The 12,685-nt window shown below is 46.2% G+C and overlaps 1 protein-coding gene across 1 annotated transcript; it reads right to left on the minus strand.

The window, feature by feature from the left end:
* Window positions 1-5,827: 5,827 nt before the first annotated feature.
* LOC136540912 (protein FAF-like, chloroplastic) lies at window positions 5,828-7,724 on the minus strand. Its single transcript, XM_066532954.1, has one exon. It carries the CDS (start codon window positions 7,314-7,316, stop codon window positions 6,177-6,179), a length of 1,140 nt encoding a protein of 379 aa, XP_066389051.1. The 5' UTR covers window positions 7,317-7,724; the 3' UTR covers window positions 5,828-6,176.
* Window positions 7,725-12,685: the final 4,961 nt, after the last annotated feature.

Here is a 12,685-nt window from a genome sequence, read left to right on the forward strand (position 1 = left end):
GAGCCCATGCTTGATTGAGGGATGCCTTCCTTGCTTAAATTGTGGCCCTTTTGATTCATCATTCTTCTTGTCATTGAATTGGGTCACACTCACCCACCCTTTTCCAATGATTTCATTAAGCCTAGCAATCTCCTTTATCATAGCCTCTATGTTTGTAAGGTTAGTGGAATAGGTATTCAAATTAAGATTAAAATATTTTTCACAACCTTAACTAGTGGAGGAAGTAGAGGTTTCTTTTGCCTTAGAGAGATGTGAGTTGCTATCCCAAAGAATGCCATATTTCATCTCAAGTTCTTTGTGCTTTTCATCCAAGTCACAATACTTTTTCTTGAGAGCTTTATTTGCTTTCTATGTGATAGCATGGTCCTCTTGCTCTTTGGCCAAGGCCTTGCGCAAGGATTCCACCTCACTTCTCTTTAATGCAAGAGCTTCTTTGCTAGCAATGTAGAGATCCTCTTGTTGGATAAGAGTCTCTTCTCTAGATTCTAGCTCGGCTTGGACACTCTCTAGATTCTCTCCATTAGCTTAGTGATGAATAATTTGGTCTTTCCATCCAAATTTTTAGTTATCATGTTTATTTCTTCATCACTAGATTTATTATCACTAGAGCTATCACTAATATCACTAGAGATATCACTAGGAGGTGGAGGAGATTTGGCCTTTGATTTGGATTTTACCTTCTCATGCTTTACCATAAGACAAATGTGAAGGGAGTAGTAGTCATCATCAGACATGTTGTTGAAGAGCCTTGGTGTAGGGGATGACTTGTGAATGGCAACGGTCGCAATCTTCTCATCCTCTTCACTTGTGCTCTCTTTAGTTGAGTTCCATTCATGCCCAATGTGAGCCTCTCCCATGTTCTTCTTGCTCTTCCTCCGATCGGCCTTGTCCTCTTTCTTGTATTTATTGTCCTTGATCTTATATGGACACTTGGTAATAAAGTGATTGGTGCTACCACAATTGTAGCATGTCCTCTTTTTCTTGTTTGGAAAGTTTCTCTTCACTATCTTGTAGCCTTGCTTCTTTAGACCCTTGTGAAATCTCTTCATAAAGAGAGCAACATCATCAATCTTCTCATATTGATCATCATCATTTTTACTTTCACTTGAAGATGATGTGGTCTCTAATCTTTCTTGAACTTGCTTGCTAGTTGAAGCTTGTTGGTTGATCTTAGGCTTTCTTGTAGAACCTTGTTTGATTTGTTGGCCTTGAGAGCTACATCTTTGATCTTGATACCTTCTAGCTTTGCTTGCAATTCTCCAAGTTTCTTCCTCTCATTCGCTTCCTCTTTGCATGTCAAAGGTCAAGATCCTTCCAAGTATATCATTTGGTGTGAAGTACTTAAACTTCTTCTTATCTCTAATTAGAGTGACTACGGTCTCATTTCTAGGTGAATAAGCTTCCAACATAATCTTGACAACTTTGTGATCATCTAGCTTATCACAACCATAGCCTCTAATCTTGCCCACCATTGTCATCAACCTATCAAACATCTCTTGTGGCCCCTCTCCATCCAAGATTACAAACTAGTTGAGTTTTGACATCAATAAATCAATCCTTGCCTTTCTCACTTTATCAACCCCTTCATGTGCTAGGTGCAAAGTGTCCCATATTTGCTTGGCAACATCAACTCCAATCACTATATTATACTAATCACCATCCAAGGCACTAAGCAACACACTTGTGGCTTGACCATTGAGGTGAATGATTCTCATCTCTTCTAGTGTTGGGTTCTTAGGATCAATCGGAGACTCAAATCCATTGTAAACAATCTCCCAAATATTGGGGTGAAGGCCTATAAGATAGACTCTCATCAAGTGCTTTCACTTGGCAAAGTTAGTTCCACTGAAATGAGGTAACTTGCCCACGGGCACATTGATGAAAGACCTCTAATCATGGTTAGTCATAGGAATAGAAGAGTAGTTAAAGGATACGGTGGCATATTTATTGTTGTCGGCCTTGCCCTTTTCTTTCTTCTCCTTCTTGTTCCCCTTTGATACTTGGTTGACTCATCATCATCTACATCTTCGGAACTACTTGATATGCTTGATGATGTACTTGTTGCCATCTCGTCTTCTTCCTTCTTCCTAGCTTCTCTTTTTTTCTTCTTGCTTCTTGCTTGAGCCTTCTTTCTTCTTTTCTTTGCTTCTTATCCTCTAACCGTTGTTCCTCCATCTTCTTCTCTCTTGCTTCTCTTTTTAGCTTTCTTGCCACCTTCCTTCTTCTTCTATCATTCTCATTGAGAGCTCTTTTGGCATCGGTAGCCTCAAGATGTGGTAGCGTGGTGTTGCTTGCTGTCGACGCGCTCAGCTCGCTGCTGTCCGTGTCGACATCCACCCGCTTCATGCCACTAGTTCCTCCTCCGGGCTCCATACCTCACACGGTGAAGCATATATGAGGTAACCTGCTTTGATACCACTTGTAAGATCTCTGATTGGCCTAGAGGGGGGTGAATAGACCTATCAAAACAAATACTCAAACTTTTATCAAATTCACCCTGTGGCACAACCGCTCTGGAGGGCGGCACTACCGGACTAGAACAGCGGCATTGCCGTACCTACAGACAATTTCGAGTCACTGTTCAAAATCAGTGAACCAAAACTTAGATCAGAGAAATTTCACAGCCTACTACATGTATGATAGTCACAGATCAAGAGCTAAAAGTTGTAGGAACAACACACACAAGTAGATCGACTAGAAACCCAAGAAATCACCTCAACCAAAAATATGAAATGCAAGTAATATAAATCAAGCACAAGTGACATAATGATTTATCTCATGGATCATCTCGCCACCAAGGCTTGATACCTCCACGTTGTTGAGGTTAGCCACTAAGGCTTAGGGCTTTTCAACCCTTCCTTGTTCTCAAGTCAAGAGATTTAACTCTTGAGATGAGGGGTGAGTATACTAGCTTCAAGAGATGGTTATAAATCTTTCGAGGTTGCCACACAAGTTGGTAAGCCCTACGGGCGATGCTCTAGCCGGCTAGGAGCCAAGCTCTAAGAGTAACAAACACAACCACCGACCAAAACATGAACCAAGTGCCCTTTTGAGTTGGAGAATTAATGGAGCTGCTCTCTAATCGAGTTTTAGGCCCTTTTCTCTCAAGGATTGATAGGGAAATCAATGGATTTGCTTGAGGGCTCAAGGTCACTAATGGAGGAAGAGAGAGAGAGAGAGAGAGAGAGCTCCTTTTCTGTTTTGGGCGTGCTAGAATGAGCAGGAGAAAGAAGATTGTCGTTGGGGAGTAAGAGGATGGGTATAAATACCCCCTCTGCCCCAATGATCACTTAAGTGCGGTAGTGCCTCACTTTAGATGCGGCAGTGCTGCACCAGTCAAGACAGCAAGGGTAAGAGTGAAGTTTAGGCTGTTTTGGCTGTGAATATGAGGATGCATGTGTATGTTTGAGCACTTGGTAGCACATGTTAGCTTAAGCATTGTGTCCCCTTTATAGTACGACTTTTCCTATACTCAAATTTAAAATATAAAAGAATTTAAACCTCCTTTGAGTTTGAAACCATCTACATTTGTAATTGGGGGCTTCTCCATTTCGTGTATCATCCTCGAATATAAATTCCCTGCTTGTCATCTCGATAAATCTCATTAGTTCTCTAATTGTATGGTCATTATCACCAAAACCGATAATTAGGGCTTGATTGCACTTTCAACATCACAAAAAAATTGAAGGATAACAGTTTAGGCTTCTCGCTATGCTGAATTGAGACATATTTGATATCAACTTCAGGACAGAAGCACATGATCTACAAAGCATGTTGCCTTCAAGGTGTGCAATATCTTGTCAGAGATTAGACCACAAGTCCACAGATACTCAAAGGTACTGAGCTCAACAGCATGCACCCTTGATACAAGAATTGGGGTTTTGACATAGAGCATCTGGTTGTCGGCCCTGATGCAGAACGGGATCGACGTGTTTGCGGCACAAGAGTGGGGGAGAAATAAGAAATAAGCAGAGAGAAAACGGGACAACAAGAGCCAGCGTGTCAAGAGGGAGGGTCGCTGCGCCCACCGCCTAGGAGAGGGAGAGAGCTGCAGGCCCGACCATCGGAGTCCACGCAAGGGGAAGCCACGCCGCCGACGCGTCGAGGGGAAGGAGCTGCGGAAGAAGAAGCTCCTCTAAGAAGCAGCTCATTTTCTTTGATTCAGAAAAGCTGTTGCTGAGGCGTCAATTGTACCCTCCAAATTTAATCAAAAACCAATTTCGGGTCCACATATTATTTAGTTCTGGCCCACAGCTTAAGTTCCTTCCACTTGGTTCCTCTTATTTTTAAACCATCAAATCTAGCGAAAAGGGGCTCTCGTTATTTCCGAGCGCCATAAAATTTCACTTGTATTAATACTTCATCACAATACCTTATGTAAGTTGCTGCTTTCGGTAGATTTATATGTTGAGTCGCAAAAAAAAGTAGATTTATATGTTTTTTTCAAAATATTTTAATATATCTACACCAATAACTTAATTGTAACTCTATTTAATAGAAAATACTAATGTAGGCATAATATTTTGGTAGAGAAAATTCAACATCTACCGCTGTTATGTCATTGTCTTAACTAAGAGTGCATTCAAAGAATAAGTATCTTTAATAAAATATAAAATGGTATTTTTGAATAAAAAATATAGTAAACACTAAAAAAATCAATTTAGAATCTAGATGAAAAACTTACGGCAACTAATAAGATCAAAACTAGAGCCAAAATCTAGATTTATGACCATGACGCATGGGATACAATAGAAGATGATGTACTTAAGCTAAAGTTTTAACTAAATACGTATTAAAGAACGTAGACACATTGATTGATAACAGGATGAAAAACATTTCAACTGAAATTGATGGCATTATATTGTTGATATGCTTATCTTCAGATCTCCGCGCTGCAGAGTATCCCGCTGCGTCCATGCTCATTCCCATTATCCCAATTACTCATGTCATACGTATGTGGAGATTCCTTGCGCCATTTAAAAAATATATATTTTCAAGAATCTCCTGAGGAGATCAGGATAACTATCGACTCAGAGATAGATGTTCCACGGTACTCCCTCTATCTAAAAAGAAAAATCAAAGAGTGAAATAATTTAAAGTTTGATCAAAGTCATATAAAAAATACTAACATTTATTATGATATAAGGTACCTTTTGTAGTAAATCTAATAAATGTTGATACTATTTACCACTCCCTCCGTCCTGTAATAGAGTGTATTTTAGCATTTAGAATTTGTCTTCAAATATAGGGCCTGTTTGGCACATGTGAGCTGTTTTATTTGCCAAATACTCATTTCTAAAACAGCTTCACCTATGAAGTTATTTTTCTCCCCCTCTCATAAAGACATGAGTTAAGATAAAGCTGAAAAAGTAGTTTATCCTAGCTCTCTCCCCTATTTCTCTCTCCCATCCATGCATGAAGCTGTTGATAAAGCTGTTTTGTCAAACAATTTTTTCAAAACAGCTCAGCTTCATCTAGAAAGTTGCTTATTAAGCTATTTTAAAAAAGTAGCTTTACTAGTTAAGTTGAGCTGTGCCCAACAAACCCATAATGCATTCTCGAGGACAAAAACTAGTTTTGTATTAAATACTTTTCATTTATCAACCAATCATCATTAATCATGTTGATGATAGCGTCTGATTAGAAAATAAAATGAGGATACATGCGTTTTTTATATTCTTTTAATATGTTCTAAAATTAGAATGCACTATAATACGACAGAGGTAGTACAGCTAGTTTGACTCGTACAAATTTAAAAAAACACAGGCTCCATAATTAAAAAGCATCATGCACAGACCCCATAAAAAACACAGGCATTAGGTCATGAGAGAGTTCATATTATTCATAAACAACGGTCACCAGTAGTAGCAGCAGCATGCAAATGCAAATGGTACTGGTAGTAGTGGTACAACAAGCAGGACACGCAAGGTGACATGCCAAACCAATGGGGTAAGCTCTCTGTCCCTCCTCACCTCTCACACACATACACGGCTAAGCCAATCACATGACGATCATCACTTACTAGTAAAACAACGACAGCATTACGTTACGAACGTTAGACTTACACCAGCAGCGGCTGCTGCAAACAAACAGAGCACTCGTTGAAAGCATGCATGGAATGGGACGGATCGGCGATGGCGGCCGCGTGGACCCGGCCGGAGAGTGCGCCGCGGCGTTCAGGAGGAGGTTGCGATGCACCCCTCCCAAACGAAAAGCGACGGGCTCAGCTGCCCGCTGCACCGGCGCATGTGCTTCATCAGCTCCTCCTTGCTGCTGTGCCGCTTCGCCGTCATCAGGAGTTTGTTCTCGCCGCACGTGGCGCCGGGGACGGCGTCGTCGCCATTGTTCGGCGGCGCGGCGGTCGCGCTCAGCGCCGAGGCCGCTGCCAGGGCCGCGACCGCTGTGGTGGTGGACCCAGTGCAGCGCCTCGGAGCTGTGGCGCTGTCGTCGATCTCGCAGGAGGTGACCGGCTCGGCGCCCACGAACTTGTTGATGACGAGCGCGGAGCGGTGCACCCGCGGGCCGCTCCCGCTGCGCGCCTGCGGCTGCGCGCTCACCTTCACCTCGACGACCGTTCCCCTGTCCACGACCTCGACCTCATCCTCCTCGTCCTCCTCGTCGGCCTGCTGCTGCTCGGTCTCCGGCTGGGCGCGGCTTCTGTCCAGCTCGTCCGAGGCGGGGGCGGGCGGCGCGGCCGTGTCCGCGAACGACAGGAGCAGGCGCCCGCCGCGGCGCTGCGCGCGGAACAGGGTGGACGACGCCACGGGGACGACCTTGACGAGCAAGCGGCCGTCCTGGCGTTCCTGCCTCATCTCCATGGTGGACTCCACCTTGCGCCGCGCCAGCGACGGAAGCGGCGGCGGAAACGCCCTGGGCGGGGCCGCGCGCGGGGCCACCTCCTCCTCCCCGCGCTCGTCGTCGGAGCCCGGGCACGAGCGGTCGGTGGCGGAGCCGTCGGCGTCGGAGAAGCCGTCCGAGCCTGTTTCCGAGCCGAGGCTCTCGGTGCAGATCTCCAGACTCTTCTGCGTCAGCAGGCTGGACGAACGGCGCACGAGCGGGTGCACGTACGGCGCCTGCGCCTGCTGCCTGGGCGCTGCAGGCGGCGGCGGCTTCTGCGCCTGGATCATGTTCCATATGTCGTCCCTCTCCGCCGGTCGGTCGTCGTCGCCGCCGTGGTCCGTCTCATTCAGCATGACGGCAGCCTTCTCGCCGCCAGCAGCGGCGGCCTTGCCGCCATCGCCAGTGCCCTGCTGCTCGACGGCCTGCTGGCACGGGAGGAGCTGCTGCTCGGTGGTCTCGAACACTGTCAGTGCCATGTCTCCCCTGCTTGTCCTCAGCAAGTGACACTAGCCTATAGCAAAGCTACCTGTCTCAGAAAGTGCAGCTACAGGTTCTAGAGCGCGCGTGTTTTTATACTTCGCGTGGCTTGCTTGTTAATCTTGTGCACGAGCACAGGAGGAGGCAGAGCAAACCGGAGGAAGCTGGGCACGCGGCCGCGCTATATAACCGGAACGACAGGCTGCAGGTTGCGGCGGGGAGTGGAGGGATGAGCTTTGGAGACTCTAACGCGCGTCTGGACCTTTTTTTCGCTCGTTTTGATGGTGTCTCGGATCGGTTTCTCCCGCAGACTTGTCCTTTGGCTGGGCGCTAAGGCTAAGCGAAGGAGAAGGCTCCGCGCAGCGGTGGAGGTGGAAGTGGAAGGCTTCAGGCGCTTCAGCTGGGGATCGGGGAGGTCACACGATAAGAAGAGGAACGGCGGGGGCGGGGTATTTGTAGGTGGTGGGGTGGGGGTGTTGGTTTGCTCGGGCTCACCGGCTCAGCCTCTGCTCACCGCACATACCTTTGCCTCTGTGAGGGGCCCCTCAGTGACATATGCGCACTCCATTCGGGCATTTCACAAAAACGTTGAAAACGAAATTTTATCAAGAGAAATGTATTGTTAATTTATTGTGTATGTTCTCATCTGCAAGTGGCTCCCCTGTGGCACACACAGACACACTGTCAGCAATACAAAATGGTGAATATGATGTGGTTTATTCGTCTGTACTTTTTTTTTTGTGAGACCCAATTACAGACGTAGACACTCGCATACGCGAGCGCACACTCATTTTTATGGGCACCTCTGAAGAAATGAGTTGGACCGACAAATTTCAAGACTGACGAAGTCACTATAGGCGCCTCGCTGTCGACGGACACGTCGCCTGCCACTGAAAAAAATAGCGCAGTTAAATCCGAGCACACATATTAAGTCGGGGACTTGAACTTGGGTGGGCAGATTCCACCACAAGGAATCTAACTAGCTGAACTACGCTAAGAGTATCTCCAAGAATACCCAATATTTTCTTTCCCAAAACATGTAGTTTTATAACTCCTAAAAACATATCGGAAGGAATAAAGAAGGCCATCTCCAAGAGTTTCTATTAATTCACTCCTAAAATATAAAAGATAATTTTACATCATGAATTCTATACTATTTTCAAATTATCCTAACCACTTTTATATATTTTTTTCTCTTTTGTACATTTGCATCAGAAACCCTTTCCTACTCTTTATTCTTTCAACATCCTTCCACCTTTAGATTGGCCGACAAACACGCGTAGGGAGAGAAGATACGCGCGACTCGGAAGCGCGTAACTCTACGCGGAACATTGTGACTTTTTCCAAGTTCTAAAAAGATTAGGAGAATGAATTAGGAGTTATTGGAGAGGGGTTTTTCTCATCTTGCTAAAAAAACAAGAATTAGGAAGAGATTTAGGGTGTCTGTACTTATCAAGGTCTTGTATATAAGTAGCTTGACATTTTCTCGAGCCGTCGCACAGATTGCTGGAACGAGGTGGCGTACAGGGAAATTCCTTGTCTGAATTGGGGCTTTGGCTTGTTGCTGGCTAATTCGAACAGAAATTTCTCGGTCAATACATTTGTGTAGCGACGTGGCACTACTGCTGCTACTGATCATGGTCTTTGTAGTAGTAGGTTTAAGGGGTGAAAGGAAGAAATGGAAGAAAGAAAACGGGCCAGCAAATTGTTTAGCTGCATTTGTCACTTAGAACGGATCAGACGTATGGCGTAGATGCTCGCAATTTCCAAGAGCGTATCATGCGTATGCGCCGCCACCTTGACAATCATTTGGGGGCCATTCCTTCATCGTTCTTCAGTAATTTTAAAAGGCCTATTTGATAGAGTTTCGTCTGATTCTAATAATTCTCTGTAGAAAGTGACTTTGATGAGAAGTGCTTCTTTATGATTCTCTAGGTAAATTATATATGAAAAATAATTCCATATTGGGAAGTGAATCAAGAGTAGTTCTTTAAGCTCATAGACCACGTGTCATTTCTGGACGGATGGAGTACTGTTTGGTAGAGCTCACAGACCCTGACCTTTGTATATATATACTACGGTTCCTGCGTAGAGCAGTAGCTTCAATTTGGGTAACCACCCAAAAAAAATCGGGTAACCACGCACCACCCTGGTTTTGAACGGCTTCTGCATGAGTATAATCAAGTGCCGAATTGACTCTCTTAATGATACACGTGCATGGCTTGAGAAGACGACATAAGTAGCTAATACGGAGTAGGAACGTGCGTCCATCAATCCAATTCTCCTAATCTCTTATACCTTACGATAAAATTCCGTTCCTGGCATATGCAGCGTCTGGCTCTGAGCATACGACGCTAGCTAGCGCCGTGCGTGCGAGACAAATGCCCGATTAGCGCGCAGCACAGAAGGATCCAAGCCACGGTGGCGCTGCCGAGCAGCTCCCGGAATAGAGCCTTGTCCCCACGACCCCACGCACTGCCACGCCGCAACGTTCGCCCTGCCACGCTGCGAATCCTCCTGCCGCCGCCGCTTGCAGCTGTTCAGTGCAGGGCGCTGAGCCGGGGGCGGCGTGATTCACCCGATCCGGCTCGCCCGTCCCAGCGCGGGCGCGGCGGCGCGGCGCTTCCTCCGCGCGCGAGCGTGTCGATCGTGTCACCCCGCTCCACGCATCCTCCACACGCGAGCGGGCGGAGCGGTGGACACATCGGCGGGCCACGAGTGACAGGTGGGACGGACGGACAACGAGGAGAGTTGGGTGGCGGAGTGGTTGCGCTGAGCAGCTACTGTTTCTTCGGTTCATTTTCTGGAAGTTGGCGGGGCTACGGCTACGCTACGGCTGGTTCGCCCGGATGCCGACGCGCGACGCTTCACACCAAACCCCGGCGCCTAGCTCGCGGGTCGCGCAATGCAACGTGCCTACCGGTGGCGCCTGAGCTGGTGTGCAGTCGTGCCCGGCGTGTTGCCAACGGCCGCGAGCCGTGGCCGGCCACGGCCAGAGCGCGCTCCGCCGTCCGTTCCGTGCGCGCCTATGCCGCCTGCCGGCCTTTCCTAGCTCCATTACGGACGGGACGGAGATGGAAAAATGTGTGCTAGCGCTAGCTAGTGCAGCCTTCGCCGACCCTTCCCGCTTTGCCACATTTGTCGAAAGCATTGTTAGTCTTGTCCTTACCATTACCATCGTGCATCCCCCCACATGGCAACACAAACCGTGCAACTTCCTTGTGCACTTTCACAAGCAGAGGGGTGGTGGAAGAACAAACAGGTTTCTGAAATCTGTATGCGCCGGTTGCTCTCGATACTCGTCAAACCCCAAATCCCGTGACCCCAAATTGCCGAGCAACCAACGTAAGGCCCTGAAGAACCGAGAAAGGCAACACGGGATCTGTGCGCCTTAGTCCATCTCTGAAGATTTTTATCTGGCCTCTAGAAAAGCTTTTGCGACCCTCCTGCATTCTTACTTCTTACACGTGGGAGAGTTGGCGCACCTCCACGCCCGTAGCTGAAATGCAGGACGTCATTAGCTTACTCATGTGGTGATGTCAGTATGCCACTTGTTCAAGGACTTGTTTAGATTTGCAAGTGTCTAGCTAGCACTAGAGCGTTTTATCGGTCGGGAGAACTTGATTTTTTTCACTGCTCTTCTTCCTTCTCGCCCCACGCCGCGGTGGCCTTCTCCTTCTCCTCCCCCTCCTTCTTCCGCGGTGAACTTCGGCCAAACGCCCCCGCCCCTACCTGGCCTGGCCGCCTTCGCCGCCGCCAGGACACGAACGTCGCCCCGCCACCGTCGCCACCGCTTGGCCGGCCTGCCTCCCCCTGATTTCCCCAAGGCCGACTGATTTAGAGAAGAAGAGAAGGAGAGGCCAGAGAGAGAGAGAGAGAGAGAGAGAGGGGCGCATGGGCGAGGAGAAATCGAGTGTCCTAACGCTTGGTTGTTGCATAACATTTCTCTTAGATTTACATCATTCTATGTTTGTTGGAGCGGAGTTGAAGTGAAAATTTGTTAATTTTCTACCTAAGTACATATGGATAGAGATAGGTACGTGTTTGCACTAAAATTTGGCAAATCTCTTTAAAGGAAGGAATCGTCCGATGTGCTCACCAGCCAAGAAATATTCTTTAATTTGGGAAAAGAGGTATGAAGTCTAAGTGCTCCACACGTGAAGATATATATGAAAAAGGAAGAGAAGCAAGAAGATCAAGGAAAATGCGCACGTCATGACTTGAGACAATTATTATAATACATCCTCATGCACGGTGATTGTTATGTTCGGCCACGTTTCAATCCAAGCTCAGCATCACAAAGTTGCCTTGGATAATTAATTCGGATTAAATAATCAGAGTCCAGGTGCCGCCGGCGTAAATGAAAAAAATAGAAAGGGAGGAGGATTAAAGGAAGAAAAGCGGAGTCGATTAATCTGGCATCAAACACATGCATGCAATCTCTGATGGCCTCGGACTCTTGTTGGTTGCTATAAACGAATAAGCGTGAGGTGTATGTGCATGAAAATATCCCCAGATGAATGCATATGTTAAGGAAAAAGAAATATTATTTATTTAGGAAGAGCATGACGCCCAGGCATATATCGCGGAGAGGGCAGAGCAAAGGAGCACGGAGGGGTATGACTTGAACTCTGTTGTTTGGCAAGATTGCACGGCAAGCCCAAGATTACCACGTGATGCATGCATTGTTCCAGTGGAGATCGGCAGGCATATTGTACAAATACGCGTACACAGTAGATGCAAGGATATGGCAAGAAAAGACGTCGATCAAGAAGGCTTCGTTAGCGAGGACTTTAAATAAGGGAATCAGAGTCCATGTATTTTTGTATTTCCTATCGTTTTTTTAGGCAAGTCACGTATGGAGGTTACGAGGAGTCCTTAGTCTAGGATATAAATATGTACTCTCGACTATTGTAAAAGATATCCGCACATCAATCAAAATCAGTCTTTATTTTTTCGGCTTCACGCCAATCCACAGGAGTAGGAGTAATGTAGCTTTTCGGCGAGTTCTTCAGCAAACAGGGCTGCATCGACTGATCGAAGTTTGCTTGTGAGTACCGTCACGACTTGTATTGTGCTTGTAAAGCTGCATTAGTTGATTGATTTTTTATGAGCCATAATATAAGTTAGTTATCGATCTGTAGCGTAGTTTGTAAGGCTTCATCAGCTGATTGATCTCGTACGAATTATAATATAGATCAAAGTTATCGATCTTGTGTTAAATAACTTGTTGTTTAATACAATATCACCAGTTATCGAATCTGCTAAGATTAGTAAGATTTTCCTTGCTGTTTTTTATTGATTCACCAGTTATCGATCTTAATATAATTAATGTTTTATTAATTATAACAAATCACCTGATTGAGAT

The sequence above is a fragment of the Miscanthus floridulus genome, chromosome 2, assembly GCF_019320115.1.
Source record: "Miscanthus floridulus cultivar M001 chromosome 2, ASM1932011v1, whole genome shotgun sequence".
Taxonomy (NCBI): domain Eukaryota; kingdom Viridiplantae; phylum Streptophyta; class Magnoliopsida; order Poales; family Poaceae; genus Miscanthus; species Miscanthus floridulus.